The following is a 22,535-nucleotide window of genomic DNA, read 5'->3' on the forward strand; positions in this document are numbered from 1 at the left end:
GCCTTACTTCTTTTTGGAAAAAACCCAACTAAGAACTCTAATTATCATTATTAATTATAAGTAATATATAATAAACAGAAAAGAAGAAACACTTTTGATGACTGCTTGTAGACATAGCGGTAACACTGGATAAATGTAATTTCATGAGGCTAGAGATACAATCCTTTCTTGGGAATCAGTCATACAGAACACAGCAAGACTAACTTCTAAATAAATATGCAAAGCATTGTGTTGTGCTTAGCATTGTAACCTTAGCATATGCCATACTATGTCAAGCTTGCAAAAAGAAACCATGGGACCAGGCATCAGTGACAGTCACATGCTGACCTATCCTTTGATACAGAATGAGGGAATTATCTCTGGCCAAAAGAAATATTTTGAAAGGTTGGGAGAAAACCAATATGAACAATACAATAGTAACCAATACTTTACTATCACACAAAACATGACTTTGGCAAATTATTTGACAAAACTTTGTATTCGTCTGTAGACAAAGAATGACTGTTCAGCTCACCAGTGTGAATGCTGAATAATTCCAAAATCAATAGTGGAGTAATACTTTTATTAGGACTAATCAAAATGCCACAAAATATCAAGCAAGATTTCATTTTCTCTGGTGATAATTGTTTCAGTGTAGCTGTCTGTATTTTTAAACAATTTGCCTTTCTTTTTTAAAATACATGGTAACATTCTTGTATGTGACTGGAAAACTTTACACAATAGCAGCAGACCTTTGTAAAAAAGCAGACCTTTGTAAAAAAAAAAAAAAAAAACTACTACTGTTTCCTAGAACAAAAGGCACAGAGAGGTAATCATCAGAGCTTCAGTCCTTTATCACAGAAGAGTTAAGCAAGAGATTTGCTAGGTACAGAAAAGATCAAGGGACTGAGACCCCCAGGACAAAAAAGGATGAAAAAAGCACAAATTTGCACATGCTAATTTATATTTATTCCACTGTGTGTGAACACATGTGTATTTAAAGGAACCTGTCTCCTAAGGAGCCTCTATTTGTAAATAAAGGATATATCTATAAGAGAGGGGCAGGTATTTTATCACAGGGGAAGGAAAAAGAGGCAGAAAGATTTGGAAGGGGACACAAAAGGTGAAGCATATATGGGCAAAAAGCTATTTCAAGGGTTTCAGATGCAACAGAAATCACCATGCCATTAGACAACAGGGCGGTGCAGAAGATTGCCTCTCTGAAATTCAGGGCTCCGACCCTTGTGGACTGCCCCCAGTACCCTCTCTGGTGTGCAACCCCTTTCAGTCGTGGACCAGATGCAGTTACAGGGAAGATTTGCAATCCAACAGCAGGCAAAAGAATGAGGACAAACTGCCAGCATATGTTAGTTAAAGGGCACCATCTCTCAGGATGCCCTGTGCAGAGTTGGAGGCATACTGGGGGCTCTCTTCACATCCCTTTTCTTCCACTTGGCACATAAACTAGATGGCTTTTCTCACCTGTCCAGCAGAGGCGCATTGGAAGGAGACTGGAGTAGCTTCATACCCTTTATTCAGTCTCCTCCCCACCTCACCCTCTGATATGCCCTTTTACCCATACACCAAGGTCACTTCCTCAGCCTTGGAGTACAGCCAGTACAAGGAAACAGGAGGGGAGTATGTGAAGTTCCAGGCTCTTACAAAAAGATCAGCTCTGATTTGGACCAAATGAACAAGTGTTACATGGATGAAAGTCAAGAATAAATAGTCCCACACTCTTTGGATAGAAAATGCTTTGCCAGAAGTATTTTGGCCAACATACTTTGATATCTGTAAATTGTAGATGATTCAGAGGGGAACACAGAGATTATAAACAGCTTGAAAATCCTTTGCTGTATTTTTCTCTGTCTAGAGAGAAAAAGATTGAGGACAACCTCTTCCAGGAGAATGTAATAAACCAAGAAGCGTGCGGGGGGGGGGGGGAGCGGGAGAGTAAAAGAAGGACAAGATAAAGAACATTGGTTGAAAACTGAAATTGTGACTGAGTTTGGCTAATAGGTTTGAAAAATTCTTAACTTACTAACTTTAAATTATAGCACTGTGATCCGTACACTTGAATTTCTGCTTTTTCCTTCGCTAGGCTGAAATATTATGAATACGAGAGTATACCCCACAATGTGCCTAGACAGCTATACACTTTTTTATTTGAAAGGTATATACTTCATGTTTTAGTCTTAAAAAGCCACTCCTCCAAGTGACATGCAAGCCAAACTAAACCAAATGTAGGCTTTTAAAAAGTACATTCATTCAATTAAAGCACATTTAATGAAGGTGCCCCCTTTGTAGGCTTGTAACCAGCCTAAAATTTTGGGAAGGTTTGGGGAAAGTTAAGTTCATAGAACCATAGAATGGTAGAGTTGGAAGGGTCCAGAAGGTCCAGAAGAGCATCAGGTCCTACTCCCTGATCATGCAGGACTGCCAGTTAAACTACTCCCTTCAGATGGCTGTCCAGTTTCATCTCAAATGTCTCTAGTGTGGGAGAGCCCGCAACCTCCCTAGGTCATGGATTGCATTGTCAAACTGCTCTAACAGTCAGGCAATTTTTCCTGATATCTAGCTAGAATCTGGCTTCTTGTAACTTATTATTCCATGTCCTGCACTCTGGAATAATCAAGAAGAGATCCTACTCTTCCTCTTTGTGACAGCATTTCAAATACTTGCAGAGTGCTATCATATTTCCTCTCAGCCTTCTCTTCTCGAAGTTAAATAAGCCCAGTTCTTAGAGTTTTTCCATCAGTTCCTTTATGACTCTAGGATGGAGTCCATTAAGATTTGAACTTATTCAACACAATTAGATGATCTTTGACCATTTGCCTATCAATCTTGAACTGCCTTCTCCATCAGCTTGTACTTCTCCTTCTTCAGCAAGGTCATAGATCTACTTTTGGGAGAAGACTAAGCCAGAGTTGAAATTGAGCATTTTTGCCTTTTCTTTGTTATCATTTTGCCATACACATTAAGTAAATGAATCCTCATTTCTTTCTTCTGTCTTTTGCTTTGGAATATCTAAAGAAGGACTTTTTGCTGCTTTTAGCATCCCACACTTGCTTCAGTTCATTCCTACCTTGAGCCTTCCTGATGCCTTCCCTGCAATTCCATGCTATCAGCTTGTTTTTTTTTTTTTTTTCCTTTTTATTCCTTTCTTTTTGTTTTTTTTTTTTTTTTTTTTCCTTTGTAGCCTTTTCCACTTCTTATACATGTCTTTTTTTGTTTTCCCTGTCCATTCCACTGCTTCAAACAGAAAGGACTGAAAAATATCTGGGCCCTGAAGTTCTTAACTTTCCCGCCTAAAGCTCACAGTCTGAAGTGATTTCTTCAAAGCTCCAATTGGTGAGTGTGCATGCGCAAGGAGGAAGGCATATGTGTACAAGAAGGAAAGGATGTGTGCATAAGAAGGAAGGGATACCTGTCAGTGGGCTGTATGACACATGACAATCTTTCAGTTATATCTCTAATCTGTCCTTCAGGAAGACAGCATACCTAATGAGTCCACAGGTCTTCCTGACATATATGTGTTGCTATTGCACACAACAGGGAGTCTCCTGCAACTAACACTCTTCTTTTCTTGTTCTTGAAAGTCTTGGTATCATTGCTAAAACTTGGTTAAACTTTAGTCTCTTGCTCAGTATTGATTTACAGCTCTCCACAGCAGGCTGCCCTCCAGTCTCATCCTCGAGGAACTGAAAGAAGTTTGAACCTTCTACTGCTTCTACTGGTGCAGAGTGCCATCTATTTCTTCTGTGCCTATCATCCTTTTCTAGGGAGTTTCCTCCTCATTTTTCCTTCTCTCGGGATTCTCCCCTTCTGCCTCAGTTTGCCTTTGCACTTCTTGCTTCTTTACCGCTTTCTGAGCTGTTGCCATTGCACCTCTCTATGAAAAAACACTTCATCTTCTTTTATTTCCTTGACAATGGACACTGGCTGCTCTAGCACTCTCACCTTTTCCTCTAGCAGGGCTACTAGCTTGCACTTACTACATATGTTGACCTCAGGAAAGGAAAGCAGATGTTGCAGGGTCCATTCTTCATGTTACCTTTTTGATTCTAACTTGCTGGGCCTGTTGTAAAAAATATTGCTTTGTCCTGCCTTTGCTGAAGACAGTCCTACACCCTAAATGGGAGTGTGTTCCAGGGAAGAAAATTGGAGGTGGGGGGGTACTAAGGAGGGAAAGTAAAAGTAAAAAGGTTCTAAAAAGTTGGAAAAAAGTTAGGGACCTTATTTGCTGTCAATGTTCACTTGCTCCCTGGGAGCTTTGCTACTTTGCTACTTGCATCCCAGAGTCCCTAAACCAGCAGGGGCAGCTTCCTCTGATCTGCTCTTCAGGAACCAGAATAGCCTGCAAGCTTTTAAAGAACGGTTTGTTTTGCAACCATTTGTTGTTGAGAAAAATAGGAGCAGAGAAACTTTGGAGGGGGCAGCCCCTCCTCTTGGCTGCAGGCCACCCGTCTTATTCACCAGCCAAACCCCCAGACAAGCCGGGGCATCGCTGCCTGCCCCGCGGGCTGCAGAGGGACGGCACCCAGGAGGGCTGGCAGCGGCTCCCCTTCTCTCGCGCTGGGCCCGGCCGCCGCTTAGACGGCTTCTCCGCCAAGGGAGGAGGGCGCGGAAGGTGCGGCTCGTCCGGGTAGGTCGTCTGCTGCCTTGGCCGGGCGGGAGCCGAGCCACGCCCCGGCTCGCTGCTGTCCGCGGGGCCTCGGTGGCTGACCCGGTGGAGCCCCAGCCAAGCGGCACAGAGCAGACGGGGCGAACGCCGCCCGGTGTGTGTGTGTGCGCGCGCGCGCGAGAGAGAGAGAGAGAGAGAGAGAGAGAGAGAGAGAGAGAGCGTGCGTGCGTGCGTGCGTGCGCGCGAGGGCGGCTGGAAGAGCAGCGGCCGCCCGGCGCTCGGGAAGTTTGCCGTGCGGGCTGTGGAGCGGAGCAGGCAGCGCCGGGGGATCCCAGCGCGAGGTGAGTGGCTTCCACCGCGCGGGAACCGGGCTTCCTCCGCGCGGGGAGCTCCCGGGCGCGCGCCGCAACCTGCCGCGCGCCCCCGAGCGCCCTTCGCCCTCGCCCCAGCTGTCTGCGGCCGCCGCGAAGTAAACTTGGCAGCTGCGCTGGGCCGGCGGCTCTTTGCGAAAGGGGCCAAGCCTTTTTCCCGCACAGCGCTGCGCTCCGGGGAAGGAGTCTGGGCCGTCCGCAGTGGGGCGGCTTCTCCAAAGCAGCGACGGGGCCCTTTTCCTGCCCTGGCTTGCCTCGACTTGCTTGAGCCGGCTGGGTTGCCTTTTCCTGAAGCCTTTCCCAGGCACTATTCTGGCTCGCCCGGACATGACCCAGCTGGCTACTCTCTAGCTGGCACAGAGCCTTTCTCTCGCTGCTCGGCTGCCCTTGTGCATTTCTGCTTGCTGCAGCGAGTCTGCCCTTTCGGGGTTGCGCGATGAGCAGAAGTTCAACAGGTGCTGCAGCTGTCAAGGGCAAAGGGTGGGAGGGGAGCCCTCTCTGTTGTCTGATTGGCTGCTCCCGTAGTGGTGCAGAGTGTGAGCTGGGGTGCCTCGCTTCATCCGATCAAATCGCTTTGGTCGTCTGAGTCCTCCCACCACATCTAAACTATTGCAAAGGTACCAGTGGCCCATCTGACAGTTTTTGGTGATGTCTGTAAAGTTTCGTGAAGGTTGCATTGTATTTTATCGCAAACGCTAAGTATAAAAGAACATAGTCTCACTACTGAAGAGTTAGGCTGGTTGACCTTCATTAGCCTTACAAGCTCCTAACTATTGCCCTGTGGTTCCCCCGAAGGGCTGCAAGGTCTCAGCAATATCATTTCCTTACTGTGTATGATTCTCCCCCCCCCCCCAATTATGAGGATTTTTTTTAGGGTTGGCATTAATCGTTTGGTTCAGAGCAACAGGCGTAGACTCTCTGCTTGCTTAACTTGACAATTTGTTTTAAAGTTTTCCTATATTTGGATAGTGCTTTCAAAACTGAAGGGGGGCAAATCATCTCTTTTAAACATGATATTTGTGGCAAAGGTTGACATCTGAAATCTTGGTTTGTGGATGTAGATCTCAGAAATCCACAGACTTCTGTGGAAATGGAGTGGGTGTTTTCAGATGAATGTAGATTATGCATTTCTTCCATATGCTGTGGATATATGCCTAGTATCTAGTGTGACATTGCAGGAAGAATGGCTAAAGCACTGGAAGAAATCTGCATTTTGCCTTTTAAGTTCTTATACAGAGTATAAGCAAAGTTGTCTGTCATTCTAGTTTGATAGAAGGGATCCTTGAAGAAATGTCACTTTGACTCTTTCCCAGATAACATTGCACAACAAACTCAAATGTTTGGTTTGAAAGCAAATGTTGTTAATCTTGTGTGGGCATAAGTGATAAAGGCAAAGCCTTCCCAAAACACTGTCAGGATTGCTTGTTTAGCTTAGATAGGAACTGGGAGGATCCTGATTTTGGAGAATACAAGTCACTCTGAGTACCTCTTATGCAAATACTTTTATTCTTCAGAAGGTTCAGTAACTTTATTTAGAAAATAAAGTCCTACTCACCAATCACTTGAAACAGAGCTTGGTTCTGCCACATGAATTGCTTAAGACTGCAGTCCTATCCTCACTTATCATTCAAGTAGACATGCATAGGATTGGGATGTGAATAGGAAAGGTCCTGCATTGTGAGGAAAGGTCCAGATTTTCCAAAAACAGTCTGCTTAGTCTTTTACAGAAAAAACAGTCTTGCAGCACCTCAAAGATTAATGCATTTATTACAGAATAAGGTTGTGTGGAATATAATTAACTTTATCAGATAAATTCCTTGGTGTGTAGTCTTATGTATATAAATGTTTTTTAAAAATTCTAAAACCGCTAGGATGCTGGCTGGGGATGCCAGGATCTGTCAGATTTTTCTTTTTCTAAAACATGCACAGGAGTGCATTCTTAATCTTTAAGGTGCTAAAGTATGCTTCCTTATGGAAATTGTGGCTGAAACAAATCCAATTCGTTTGCTTATGTCTCTCTCATTTAAATTGGCTTACATATGTTTGTGTTTTTAATTATGTCTTATCCTATCTATGGCTGCAACCTTTGATCGATTAACCAGTCTGGTATTAAATTAATCTGGTGACTAAACAGATGTCTTTTGTCAAGCAACTCATTACAATTTGAGTTTGTGTTTGAATATTATGATACATAAACTACAGGTAGGGGAGGCACCTTCTCTGCATTTGCACAGGAGGGAATACCTGTCCTAAGATGATGTCTGCTACAGTACATGTACACACACCATCTAAGAAGTGTACTTTAGGGCACTATCCTATGCATGTTTAGACAGAAAAAAATATCCTATGCATCCCAGCATCCCCTGGGGAATCTTTGAAAAGACTGCCAATCTGGGAATTATACAAATGTACAGTATTAAACTCATAAGTCATCTAAGACTTCTCTAATCAAGTGGGACTCTTTTTTAGCTTTCTTCACTATCAGAGCAGTAAGTTTTAAGGAGTTCTGACAGTAAAATCTCTATGGGACTTATTCCCAAATGAACCTGCGTACAATTTCAGCCTCAGAGAAGACCTTGAGACTCTCTAGAACTTTTTCCTCTCACAAATTCAAACATATAAAATGGGTGTATGCTACATATACTTGTCCTGCCACCAATTCCCATCTTTATTGCTCTACCTCTGCACATTCATCCTTGAAGACAAATCTCTCTTCAGACCATTTGTCTGTGCTCAAAGGCTGGGGTTAACAGGAACACTGGGAGATGGGCTGATATGTGTAGCCATGCTTGCGCCCCCCCTCCCCATGTTTTGCTTGAACAGATTAGAAGAAAAAGCAACATGCAGTGTATGTTCAGTGGGGTTTCACTCATCAGTGTCTGTACCTTCTCATATAGTTTTACTTCTAGTAGAGATAATAAGGCTAGACTGGAATTCAGGAAATCCAGGTTCTGGTCCCCACTCAGTCATGGCACTCATAGGAGGACTTTGGGTCAATCATAGGCTCTCAGGTTCACTTTCCTCACAGGATTGTTGTGAAGATACAGGAGAGTAGAGAACCTTGTAAACTGCTTTGCATTTCTTGCAAAAAAGAAAGGCAGGGTATAAATGTAATGTCCTCACTGCAGGGTGGAGAGATGGGTGTCTTAAATTTGGACACCTCTCACTACCAGCAACTTAAAAAAGATTTAAAAAAAATAGGAAACAGATTTGTCTTCTGGTCACTTCCCAGAACTCATGTGACGTCAGAAAATAGGCCCTTCCTTCCTGAAGCCTTGATCCTGATATTAAGGGGGGGCCCTATACCTCTCTATGGCTAAAGAAAGCTTGCTCTGTTTGGCATTGAGTGATGAAACCCCTCTAATCCGCAGATTGGACATAAGAGTAGGATTTCCGTACTTATTGCTGGAGAAATGAATAATTAACAGGGGCTTTGAAAGAGACTTACGTAGCACAGTGTTGCATCCAATTTGTCCTTCATGTGTTACAATGTCCATCAGCTGAATGTCTAGGGGCAATATCTTGTCTCTCCTCCATACCTTTCTGTGCTGCCTCCAAAATCTGTTCCAAGCAGTTGAATGCACTTGAACAGATTTTGGAGGGGTGCAGGTGGGAAGAGAAGAAACAGTGCTTGTGCAAAGTTGGATTCTGTCTAGAATCAAGAAATAAGAACTGTTCTGAGCTGTCTTCATTTATCAAAGCTTCCTTTTCTGATTCTGCTGCCCAGATACCATTTCCTACTTAATTTCAATTAGTTTTGAGAAGGGTAAAATGTTTAAAATAATGAAGTGCTAAATCAGGAGGAGGTTATGAAACAAAGTGGTAGGAAAAGAGGTGGGGGTTGCATATGGGTGAACTTCAAGTAAGACAAACACAGAATTGAAGAACGATTGTAGAAAAGGCAGCCAAATTGAATTGATATCTCTGATGTTATTCTCCTGTAACAACTTTTTTGTTCTTTGGCAGACAAGTCAAAAAGGTCCTAAACCCAATTTTCAGTTATGTACACTGAATGTGATTTCTGTAACAGTCAAATAAAAGCTTTGCTACAAGTGATGCTGGCATCCCTGGTGGCAGTAGGTCTGAGGAGTTTCCAGAGTGTGGAGATGTCAGTCTTATGCGACTAAGGACACAACCCATGCCGGCTGGAGGACACTGAGAGTGGTAGATCTTTTTGCTGTCTTAACATGCAAATGAATGCACCCCAAATAAGGGCTAATGATGCTACAAGACTACAAATGACATTGTTCTAAAATATTTGAATAGGAGGACATTTCAATGTGCTTAGGTTGTTTCTGAGCCCTTGCATCTCCAGTGTATACTTAAAATGTCTGCATTAAAATATTATGGGAAACTGTTCTTTTCCCCTCATTTTTCCCTCAAGAAACCTAAGGACTAAATAGCATTTTATGTGAGAGAACTGAGGCTGGACTCAAAAAATGGAAAAGCAGCACCTGGAAAAAAAAATCATATCTGCTTGCTTCAGCACCATGGGGAAGGAGTCATTTAACCTTGTCTTTGTGCCACTTTGCCAGTCTCTCCCACTCCCACCCTGATGTGTTTTTAATCTGCATATTTTACAGCATACAGCAACCTGCAGTGTGTATGACCTAGATTAAACTCCACCTCCCAGAAACACCCATGCCATGCCAGTGCTTTGGCAGATTGGCAGCTTTCTATGACTGCATTTCAATAAAGAAAGCAAAGAGTGACTTGCAAAAGTATTTGCCAACACATCCACCCTTTGGTCTTTTTCACCTTTTATTGTGTGACAACCTGGAATTGAAATGGATGTAACTGGCATTCTTTTTACTTGATACACACAAGTTACTGAACCCTACAAAGGTGTGAGATATTTTTGCTGTGGCACAAGGGTCAAGTAATCAAAAACTAGTTTGGAGGGGATTCCTGCTGTTAAGCTCAATATTCTGATTGTAGATAACAACTCACACATACATCCTTACCAGTGGGGAAAGGTGTGAGGCAGAGCAGGCTATCCTGGCCAAGGCATTGGCTGAAGGACTGTTTTTCCAGGCAGTACTGTACTTTGACCTGGCTTCACTGCATGTAGATTTTCCTTGGCTTTGCCATGGATCTTCCAGCTAGTGCATGGGCATTATTTCTCGAGTTCCTTCTGGTTCTTCAGCTAGTGATCAAATGATGTTGGGATGTGGCGATGCTCTCAATGTTATTTTGCTTGGTGGGGGTGATCTGGTCCTCTTCTCCAAGTCAGTTTTCTACCCTCATCTTAAACAGTCCATATCAGGCTTTTAGTCCATCTAACATGAACTTATGCAAGTCTGTAGAGAGAGGTGAAACCTGCAAGACTGATTACTTTTGGAGGTTCAGAGGCAGCTAGTGCAGAAGCTGAGCCTTTTTGCTTTTGTGACCTTCAGTGCATGACCGATAAGGGTTTTCTGTTTGTCTAAAGTGTCAGAGAGTGCTGTGGTTTCAGATACATGTTTGTTCTTACATTTCCAGATCTAGTTACAATGTTAAGAACTTGTTTAAATAAAAGATTGACATTGAAGTTGTACTGCTACTGTTGTGTGCATTGATACATTGAGTTAAGAGAAAGTTGTATCCATATAGGAGAGTTCTTGGAAGTGTAGGCAACCTTTGAATGTGTGTGTGTCAGAGACCTCTCTGCCACACCTACTACCTTTTAAACCGCATGATACTTCCCAGATGTCTTGTGTCTTATTCAGATGTCTTGTGTTAGGCTGATTCTGTGTAGTCTTTGGTATTAAATCACAGCTAAATTCCAGGTGGTTGTAAAATGGTCTTCGATTGAATTTTTACAGGGAAGAAATGTAGTATCTTATAGGCTGAATCTGGCTTCTTAATCACTTGGAAATAATGTCAGTTCCCTACCAACAGCACCCAACTCAGCCTTTTCTATGAACACCTTCCAGGAACGTACTGGGCGATGGTATCACAGAAAACAGCATCTGATTTGACCCCGAGGGTTCTATGTGGAGATGCGTGGTGCCTTGGATTGCACCATGCTTGCACACGCACAAGCACCTTGTTGCATGCCTGTGTGTTCAGCCATCCACTCACAGGCAATCTGTCACTGCCCCAAGCTATTTTCATCAGGATTATCGGGGCGGGGGGTGGGGGGGAGAGGCTTTAACCCTGCCCCACTTATTGTTCATTGCTTATCCTGGCAGAAAAGCAGCAGTCTTGATGAGAATTGCTGGGAGGAAAAAGAGAAACTCTGCTCTCTCTGTCACATCCACAGCCAGTAGCCACACCCATATACATACACCCCAGCAATCTTTATGCCAGGGCTAAACAGAAACCTATGCCTTACCTCCTCATCCTGATTGGTGATGGCTGATCAGTTGGAGAGCAAGGACAAGAGAACGGGAGAGCCTTTGCTGGTTGCACAGACAGTGGCTGATGGCTGCAAGCAGTCTATGAGAAAGTATTCTTTCCAGGAAATTAAGAAAGAGAAATCACTGTCCCAAGATATAATGAGGGCCACCTATTTGGATGGCTTTAAAAGAGAATTGGATAAGTTCGTGAAGGATAGGGCTATTGATAGATACTAGGCATAACAACTGTATATGTTGTCTCCAGTATCAGACACAATATGCCTTTATATACACCAGTAGTTGGAGAATATGGGATGGAGGGTGCTATTGCATTCATGTTCTGCTTGTAGATTTTGCCTTTGGGGCATCTGTTTGGCCACAGTGGTGAAAAGGATGGCAAGATAGGCATTGCTCTGATTCAGCGTTTTTTTCCAGCAGTGTTTGAATAGGCGTTCCAGACCTGTGATTCGTGACCTTCTCATTTTGAATTGAAGGTTGTTCTTTAAAATGCATGTTTACTATTTTGACACAATTGTGTGGACCCCAAAATGCTTGAATGGTCTAATATTTGAAGACTTTAATAAATGCTAATGGAATATAGGGCTCTTCAATTATGTTTGACAAATGTAACTTAATATTTTGGTTCTTACTAAGGGAACAAATACAAAAATGAACATAAGCCTTTAAGATCCTATTTCCATTCAGTGCCAGAAAATATGTTCCCAGTTACCCTTGCAGAACTTTTCTGTAAATGATCACCTGATGCACTGCATGTAGCAAAATGAAACATGTGGTAACCTTTGGGCTGCAATCATATGCACAATTGCTCAGGAGCAAACTCCACTGAACACAAGTGAAGTCTGCTTCTTGCATAAAATTGAGTTGCCTCTGTTTTATAAAAGTATTTGCCTTAATAAGAATAAGTTTGTCCATGACTGATTTAGTGGAAACAAATTTATTTCCCACACTGGTAATTCTTATAGCATTTTAAATTAAAGGGTGAAGCACACACCCAGTCAACCAAATGTATTTAAATATTAATGTATGTTGTAATTAATATGCTAATCCCCTTCTTTATGTCCAATCACTAGTGGAAAGATGTCCTGCATCAAACATTTCAGTTGATGGGCTTTGTCTAGAGAACTAGTGCTATTTAATTGATTGAAATGAAAGCTGGAACTGGATTCAGTCCCCAGCTTTGACATGAACTCTTTGGGTACATTTGGCCAAGCTGTTTTCAGTTTCGCACAGAAATATTAGATAGTTCAAACCCATTGCTGCTGTCTTTCTTGTGTGCTGGAGAATAGGTTTGCTTTCTTCTGTATTACTGAGGTCATGAGGTGAAGTGGTTATCTCACTTCCGGTCTTCTCCTTCAGACCAGATTTAAAGCTATGTGGAATGGAATATAAATGAAGACTGTACTTTCAGGAACAACTTCTATAGTGTCATTTTGTATGAATGAGTAGGAAAGATACAGTGAGGTTGGTTTCCGACTGCTGACATTCTCAAACTTTTGTGTTTGAAAATCAGGAGTTTCTATTTATTTATGCTTTATGACTCTTACATAGCTTGTGGGACCATTTGACAAAAGCAGACAGCATTTTGCTCATCCCATCTTTGTCAGAACAAAGATATTTCACTGCAACAGAACCCTTATGTTCAGAGAAAGCAAGCTTTTCATATGAGGTGGGTCCCCAGGTGTTAGGATGGATGACTGCAGAGCTTCGGGGAGTTCTCTGTTAAAGAGAGAAGCTTGAGAGCAGATGTAAGGTCTGAGCTCCAAAACACAGAACCACTCTTTTGAACCCTGATAAAGATGACACTGGAGGGCAGCCTTTCCCTTTGCAACATTCCAGCTTCCCAATATATCTTTATTAAATTCTAAACTATCATAAAAGTAGCATAAGAATTATGAGAGGCAGGGAGCCTGGTGAATGCCAAGAAGGGTGTCCACAAGCATATTCATCAAAATGGTTGCATGTTTTGCTTTAATATTGCCTGTCCAATGCCAACAAATATTCTGACTCTGCTCTCTCTGTTATTCTCAAGGTATTTAACCCTTCTGAGCTCAAAAAGAGCAACACTGAGTGCAAAAAAGAAATAGAAGAAAAGAAAAAGGCAAAGCCTCACAATAGAACTGAAAAACTGAAATAAAGACGTAAAATGTCCAACATTTTCAAAGACATTTTTTCAACAACACTGAAAGAACAACTGTATCAGTAAGTAAGCAAACTAGAATACAACTTGCAGATTTCATGAACTGGGTGAATCCGCCCTTACCTCTTCCATGAGTCAATCATGCAGGCATCAGCAAAGTCCTCAGCCATTGTCTGTTGTACATTTTCACAACCTTGGCCCCAGATGCTTCAAACATTTTGGAAGTCTGTCCAACTTTAATGCCACTGTGCAGGTGAAGTCTTTTCCCTGCTTGTCTCTGGCCTGTATACATTTTGTTTGTATATATTTAATTAACATACAGCATTTAATTTATATATGTATTTTCACCAGTACATAATCACTTTATTAGCAGACCTTTAGGTGAGGATTTTAAGAATTATAGCTATTGTTTACATTATATCATTTAGCATAATACATTTTTAAAAAACTGAAAATGATAAAGAATTTTAGTATTCTTGTGCTATTGCTTTTGACTGCAAACCATATGGCATTCAACAGATAGTCTAACTGAACTAGTTATTCCTCTTTCTGTGGAAAAATCTAGATCTAAAAATAGAAATTTCTTCACCATGATGACAAACAAAACATTAAATATTTTCAAATGATTATCCCCAAGGGTTTTATTTTGCCTTATAAGTTGCTTTAGCTTTAGTTTTCTGCAGTGCTTTTTTTGTAAGAAAAATGGTGCCAGAACTCATGAAATTATTAACCTTTCGCACATAGTCAGCCACTGTACACACACCCACACACGTCGGTTGTGTAACAAAACATAACGGTCACCACCTGCAGTAAGCACTCAGCGCGCAACCACATGACCAATTACAAACCGAGCAGTGCCACAAGCTGAGCAGCGCCATCACAACCAATGCGGATGAAGTACGCATGCATCGGACTCGGCACACAAGCAGCCCACATGCACCATTTTAATGATTTTGCCGCCGACCTGCTACACTCAACAGGGCGATTCAAATCCACATGGACCAAACATCAAGTTTTCAAACGTTACTTTTAAAACTTGGAAAATCTGTCAAAAAAGGTGCCGGAACTCTGTTCCGGTGCATTCTATGACAAAAAAAAGCACTGGTTTTCTAGAAACTTTTCTTAGTGAATACATATTCTTTCCAAGGGCCATATTGTATCAATTGTCAGCACGGGTCTAAGTTTTTTAGTACGCAATTTAATACTCCTGTGCTGTACTCAATTGAATTACAATGTGCTAGATTTTAAAAGCAATTTAAGTAGCTTTACCTTCCCCTGCATTCTATAAAAAGGCTCTGCATTGCATTTTGTCAACTCTAACACCCTGCTGTTTTGAGTGGCAGGTGAAGGGCATTTAAATTAATGATTTCCTTCTCCTGAGGCTCTGTGTTACAAGTAAGATTATTCTTCAGAAAGCTTTGGGCTTGAGCTTGTTCCACTTGACACCACTGGTGAGAATCTAACTCTTAATGCGGTTGTTTCTCATGTAGTTTAAATCAATGACTGTGATGTTGGCAAATAAAAAATAAATCCTTGATGTATATCCTTTGCAGAACTGGGCTTGTGTTTTTAATAGGAGTTGCCATAAAGTTTACTTATGAATGAATATTGTGGAAGGTGTAGGGTTTGTACAGCCTACAATGCTACTACATTTATATATCATTCTGCCTTCAAAAAACCTCAGCTCAGAGTATAATTGTGGTAGCCTTATAAGAGGGACTAGGCCAGGTGTAAACAACTACTGTCTTCCAGGCGTTTTAAACTGCAGTTTAGCCAGAACGCGTAATGGTCAGCGAGTATGGGAGCTGTAGTATAAAACAGCCTTTCCCAACCTGGTGGCCTTCAGGGTGGTGCAGTCCTAATGTGTCTGGAAGGTACAAGTTTGGGGAAGCCTGGTATAAAACACCTGGAGGACACTGGATTGCTTAGCCTGGATTAGGCTATATGAAGCTAGGGCCACCCAAAGAGACAAGCAGAGGCTTTGAATGGGGTTGTTGCATCCAAAGCCAACATTCTGTTCATATTCAAGGCCGAGCCCAAATACTTATAAAATAATAGTGGTCCATTAACAGTGAAGTGAGGGGAGTAGTATCTGGCCATTTATCCTAAGTGCTCTACAAATAAACTGACCCACTATTTTCAAGTTAAGAAATGTAAGATACATTTCTGGTGATGAACTAGAACATTTGGATGTTTGGAACTAGGATTTGATTGTAAAACTTTTCATGTTGGGTAGTTCATCTGTGGCTTCACTGTACACTTCACACATTTTTACTGGAGATAGAAACTCACTTCACTGAAGATGCCTGTAGTCTGGTACCAGCCAGGCAAGTTTGGCCTCAACCAGGATGCTTCTGTCTATGCCACCTGCACAAGCGTGGTTGTGGTGTTTTTGTTTGTATGTTTTTGCTTGTTTGATAGCACATGCTACTGATTCACCTGATTCCACCTTACATAAATGCTTTCAAGTTAAATCCCATCTTATATCTGTGTATATTGGACAATATCTATCATTGGTAATCCATGTGTGCCATTAATGTACCACTAGCCTTATGCAACCTCTACAAATATACTGGTAGCACAAGGTGGTACAGCAGGTTTTTTGAAGAAATCTGTCATGCTGCTTTACAATATTGGTTAACTGCCCGAGGTCACTGACACTAGAAATCTGTCAATCGCATAAATGAAGTAATATGTATACTTGATTTCTACCTTCCCATGCAGAACTATTGTTGAGTTTCATTTGGTTTTATCCTAGTTTTTTGTTCTGCCATGGCAATTTTTAATCTTGTTCCTGCATTTGATGTGTTAGCTGTCTCTCCTAGTTTTGTGGCCTCTGTAAATTTGATAAGGGTCCCCCTTCCCACTCTTTAATATTAGTCACTGAACTAGGCATATGTGAAGTTAGTGAAAATTGCATTGTACCAGCATGGTCTACGTTGATATCATTTCAATTGGCAATATATAGGAATTATAGCAGGCACAGCTGCTGGGCTATTGTAAATTAATTTTGACTGAATTGGAACAAATTTCTCCTCTTCAACAAAGTTATACAAAATGCTGTGCAGTTAGAAAAACTGTTGTCTGCAATATGAATTATGATGAATAGTTCTTGTCTTGATGAAATCTGGCCTTAAAAGTCAGATTTTCTGTTTTATGTTTCACCTAGATAAAGGGAGTGCTCTTTTACAGAACTGGTGAAGCATCAGGGTATGTTTGTGGAATGTGAGGCCTGATCATTTACAGATTGGTCTTCCCAAGGTTTTATTTAATTGAATTTCTCATCCTCTTGTATGACCTAATATGAAACTTTATGTCACTGTTTAGAGTATGAGAACATTTTTTTTCCTGCAATCTTGAGGCGAACTTTTGAACAGGCATGTGTCATACTTTTAAAGCCCTGCAGTACAAGCAATTTAAATCCAAGGTTGAACCTTCTGAAACTTTGTAACTATTATGAAATGTCTAAAAGGGGGAGGGGAAAGCAGAGAAATGGTTTATGATGACCACACAATCTTTTTGTCTATCTTACTTGGAATAAAAGCAGCAACAAGCAAACAATGACAGTTACAATTATATTCATATATAGCACACTAGGAAAATGATTTGTTTTTATTATGTCTTTTCAGATTCACTTTTTCCAGGAAAAGAAGCCAAGAGAAGAAACAGATAGAAACCAAACTGAAAATTTCTGAGATATGAACCATGTACTCCTCTAACATGGGTTGAAATGTAGGGCCATGAACCTAAAAATTGTCTATGTATCTGTTTTGATGTTTGGAGTAGCAGGTCTACTTCTTTTCATGTACCTGCAAGCTTGGATTGAAGAACATCACACAGGTAAAACAACTAATGAACTGTATTATGCTAGAGTTCTGTTAGCATTGTTTTAAAACCATTGTTGCATAGGGTACCTTTACTGGAGTTACTATAATTGATCTTTAGGTATGTATGGATGTATTTTCTATAGCTTCTCTTATTTTCACAGAAAATCTCAAGGCAGTTTACAGTAATAAAAGCATACTTTTTCTCCCTCGAAGGGAAATCCCTAAATTGCAACCATCTGAAGACTTCATTCCTCTGCTACTCCCATGATACTGCAGTATTCCTATGTAGTGGGGAAAGCACTAGGGCTGCTTTTGCTACTTTCTGGATGAGAAAGTCTGTATTGAAACAAAGTACAGAAGTGCAAGCTTTGGTTTTATGTATTTTGGAGTTTTGGAAAGCTGATAGAGAAATGCTAGTTAATGGTGCAATCACAAACATTTTCGGTGGAAGAAAAATGGAAGACATCTGAAGACAATGTGCCCATGCAACAGTGCCCTCCAGATGTCTTGTACTATCACTTCTATTATTCTGACCATTGGTCATGCTGGCTGAGCCTGATGGAAGTTGAATTTAGTTGAGGACTGTGCTTAAAGTATTCCCTTTGGCACCCCCTAAAGTGCATGTGTGCTGATTGAACAGAATTTATAGGATTATACTGCATTTAACCTTGTGGTCAGAATAGACTACCCAGTGTATATTAGACTATCCATAAATTTTATATGCTCCATAATTGGCTTGAAGTAGGAAATAAGAAGATTTGAGAGGGAATTAGAAATGTAGCTGAGTTGGAGGCCATAGAGAGTATGGCAGCAGTGAGGCAGGGGAATCCCAGCAAAAGTGTGATTCATGGAGATATTTCAGACATTAGGTGCAGTAGGAATGTTTATATCACTGCTTGATTCTTCTCCAGGAAGCAGACAAAAGTTTCAGTGCCTGGAAGTCTTATTATTTTAAACTGTTAGTCAAAAGCATTTACTAGTCAGAAACTGGATTACATTTTGATAGCATAAATAATAATTTAAACCAACAGCAGATGCACAATCTATGTACAATACATGTGATAATTAAAAAGAACACTTATATTAAAAGGGTTTGGCAAATAAGTCTTTACCTGGCACTGAAAAGTAAGGTAAAGTGATGGGCAAACCTCCCTGGAGAGATCTTTCTTTGCTCACCACCCACTTAATATGTAGAAGTTGGGTGATGTTAAGAAGGCTCAAAGAGTATCTTAAAACATGGGCAAGTTTGTGTGGGAGAAGGCATTCCTTCAGTTACTCAGGTCCCAAGTCATTTAAGATGAAGATGAGAAGTACCTGGTTTCCAGACCAGATGAAACCCAGGATGTACTTGATTTCCTTGCTAAGAGGTTAAGCCCTTCCTGAACTGTAGAAGATGATGTGAACTTCTGTAGCAAGTGCTTAACGAGGGGTTGGGGTAAGCAGCAGAAAGATTGATACAAACTGTTAGAGGCAGAAGAGGTTGCCAAATGGACATAGTGATGCAGTGTCTTAACCTACTGCTATCATTGCAGATGAGAAAATGCAGACTGTGAGACAAAAAAAAATCCGTGCTCCTAGAATAAGGATGTAAGAGCCAGCATCTTGTATAGCATGACTACCAACCAATGCAGTTGGTTCAGGACTGGTGAGATGTTCCATTTGACTAGTCAGTTAATACCTCCTGTAGATTATCCCTACAGATGCTTTACGGTTTGTCCCACATACAGCTTACTGCAGTTATCTTAATCATGAAGTTACCAGAGCATATATAGCATCACCAAGCAATTTTTGTCTAGAGTGCGCAGCTGGTAGACCTGAAGGTCTTTGGAGTAATGGAACCTATTTGGGCTTCCAAGGATAAACTGGATTTAAGAGCACCCCTGGGCAGCAGAAGTGTTCCTTTTGATAGAGTGCAACCCTGCCCAGAAAAAGTTTTAAACCATTTTATCAGATGAAACACCCACCAGCAGTACTGTTATCTTGACGGAACTGAGCAGGGGGCGGGGCTTAATATCTTCCTGCCTAAATGTGGACCCAGCGTGGACCAGGGGCACCAAACCTGTGATCTCTATTGCAAAATAGTTATCCATATGCTAGTGATGTCTTTATAACAATGTCTCATTTGGTCCTTGGTCTGATCAAAAGAGTAAGTTGAGCTCAATGTCATCTGCTCATTAATGATAACTCAGTTCAAATCTCTGGATGGACTTCATTCAGTGGTATACTATTTTTCAAGATCTAAGGATGTTGTTATTGTTGTTGTTAGTCGTGAAGTCATGTCTGACCCATCACAACCCCATGGACAACGCTCCCCCAGGCCTTCCTGTCCTCCACCGTCCCCCGGAGTCCACTCAAGCTCACACCAACTGCTTCAGTGACTCCATCTGGCCACCTCATTCTCTGCTATCCCCTTCTTCTTTTGCCATCTATACATGTCAATTTCTATGCCATTCAGCATCAGGTATGATAAAACAAAGAAGACACATCAACAAACACATTCTGAGCAATTATTTTACACACTAAATTTCTTGGTTTACTCAAACAAGAAGATGTTTATGTGCCCAATGAAATAATCCCTTGGTCCAAAAAGCTGTTCTACACATGGAAACTCTAGTGCAGGTTTTTCATTCATTTCAGTAGTGGAAACACTACAATTTCATAATAATGTAATAATTCTTGAAGTGAAAAGCTTCTGGAGAAAGTGATGCTGTTTACTCTGTAATTGATTAATATTGCATGCAGTGACTGTGCTTCCAACACCTGTTTCAATTGCTTTCCATCTTCTTTATATATCTACAAATATCAGTTCCCACAACTAACAATTTAACAGTTCCATCCATTAAAGTGAACTGGCTTTATTCTTCTACTAGGATAAGGTAGTTCTATGAACCCAATAAATATTTTCTATTATACAGAGATTGCTAAAGGAAAATTCTTTTGATTAGGTGAACATTGACCAGTAAATGCAGCCAAGCAAGACCCACTGTTGAGAGTGGAGCCCAGAAAAGATGGTGTATATCACAGCACTTTTTCTTGACCAAAATAGTATAGTTATCATTCTACTGTTGAACCAGTGAAAAGGCTCGAGCAGAACATTTCAGCAACTATAAGGTCCATTGCACTACCACGATAAGGAGAAGATAATCTGGAATAGGTGGTAGTTTGTTGCTTTGTTAGTTCTGAGGTTTCTAATAGGACATTTATTTACAGTTAGAGAAGTTTTTGGAGCACAATGCATAAAATATAGCCAGATTTCATGAAGAAGGTGTAGATGCATAGCAGTGTGTTCTATGTTGCAGTGATCTTTCCCAACAAGTAATTCAGCCTTTTTGTGTCTGTTGTAAGTCATGTTTTACTGCTTATTAAAATGACATGTGCTGTGCTAGGAGGATGAACTCTTGCTGGGAATGACACAGCTTCAAATTAGTCCTCTCAAAGGCCATACGTGCTCAGCAAAATGTTAAACAGCTCTTGTCACTCTATTTCTTTTTAAAAAGAGGAAGACTTGTCAACTCATCACTCTCTCAAAAAGCTCCAGAGAACTTCTGGAATAGGACAGCTACCTCTGAGATATCTTGAAATCCTTTTTCTTCTGTAGAATCATATTCAGATTCGAACTATTTTCTTGCACTTGTACTTTCAAATTTCAGAGTATTATTTAAAAAATCAAAACCTTATTTTGCTACTTCACTCTGTATTTTTCAGTTGACAGCTAGGAAATTGACAGGTAGCAACTGTTTACAGATTAGCCTACATTCAATTTCACCTTATCAGTCTGTTACCTACATCCCTTCCCTGTGAGAGCTGAAACTAACAAGGCCATTGACAAGATGAGCCTACATGCATCATACACTTATAAGTGTGCACCTATGAAAACCTGGCATCCCCCTCCTGCATGATATTTACACGTTTTTCTGGGACTTTTTAAAAGGTGGCAAACCAGTATCAGCTGCTTCACAATGCTGCTGAGGCATCATTGGAGAGCCAGATGCCAGCTGTGACACAGGTGAAATTGTGAAAGGTGGGGCCTTGCAGCTCGACTTACTAACCAGTCCACCAACCAACAATGAAATAACAGGTTGGGTGATACCCATTGTGGGGGGAACAAGCCATGGGTTGCAAGGTTGACTTGCAGCCCAAAAATCCACTTTGATGGAAGTGGTCTAGGTTTAGATGAAATGACCACCCACAGACCCAGTCTATGTTAATTATGCTTATTGAATTACTTGATATAATCTCATGGAATCCTATCTTGCAACTAAGTCCTTTCAATAAATACTCTTTTAGTAAAGTGTATAAGGCTTTTAAGTCCTCAAATGACTTTCAGAATGTTTCTTAAATTCACTTGGGGAGAGAGAAAATCCAACCAACTTCTACCAGAACACTGGTGTATGCCTTTTGAGGTAAATGTTTTTTAAATCACATAAGCTGTTAGGGAGTTATAGACACTAATGCATTTACTAGATCTTGTGATTTTGTTTTTATTGCCACTTCAACATGATAACATGCCTGTGTGTTTGTGTTCAGCTATTCTAGACAGCTTTAAAAATAATCAAATTTCAATCCCTTTCAGCTAGGACAACATACCATTGCAAATTTGTGTCCATCTTGTTCACTTGATGACAGTCTCTCTAAGTGATTAGCCCCCTTGGGAGTTCTTGGTTTTAAGCTTACATGAAAAAAGTAAGAAAGAGAATGAGTCTAAGCTGCCCAAAGAAGTGGCAATATGCCTACACCTTTGCAAGTGTTGCAGTGACATCCAGTCAGTTCTTATATCATCAAAGGACTCTGCAGCATATTGATACTTTAAGATAATCAGCAAAGTAATTGTGGGGGGGTAGGGTTAGGGTTCAAAAAATGGAAATTTGAATAAACACTGTCAGTATCAACAACTGTGAATTATTTTCTTTTTTTGAATGAGTAAAATGGTATAACTCATATGCAGTATGAAGATTTCTCCATAAGCATTAAAGAACATTGCATAACGTAACAAAGCATAACGTAAGCATTAAAGAACTTCTGTGTACATTGCAGAAGATATAGACAACAAATTAAAAAACCATTTCTGTAAGAGGAAAATACCATGTTTATGCGAGGAGGATGCTTGGTCATCAGTTGGTGAATTGCTAATTGTCACCACAAAATGACATTTGAATTCTTTCAATGCCAAAAGTACTATCCTGTTACTCACTGCCTTCAGTTGTACCAAAGTGGAGCTTTATTTCTATACACTTACCTATGGGTAAGCCTGATAGA

General features: G+C 40.9%; 1 protein-coding gene across 3 annotated transcripts in view; it reads left to right on the forward strand.

The window, feature by feature from the left end:
- The first annotated feature begins 4,809 nt into the window (after window positions 1–4,809).
- Window positions 4,810–22,535, forward strand: part of CHST9 (carbohydrate sulfotransferase 9) — a 74,828-nt gene continuing 57,102 nt past the window's right edge. For 2 of the 3 annotated variants that reach the window (XM_044423964.1, XM_044423966.1), the window contains exons 1-2: window positions 5,528–5,591; window positions 17,082–17,292. Coding sequence is in view for 1 of the 3 variants with exons in the window: in XM_044423965.1 (XP_044279900.1) it covers window positions 17,193–17,292 (100 nt within the window). In the remaining 2 variants the exon portion in view is untranslated. Of the gene's footprint in view, window positions 4,945–5,527; window positions 5,592–13,344; window positions 13,515–17,081; window positions 17,293–22,535 lie in introns of those variants that run through there. The other variant, XM_044423965.1, reaches the window with a different exon arrangement.

This window comes from Varanus komodoensis, unplaced genomic scaffold (assembly GCF_004798865.1).
Source record: "Varanus komodoensis strain SLA01 unplaced genomic scaffold, ASM479886v1 scaffold14_1, whole genome shotgun sequence".
NCBI classification, from domain to species: Eukaryota; Metazoa; Chordata; class Lepidosauria; order Squamata; family Varanidae; genus Varanus; species Varanus komodoensis.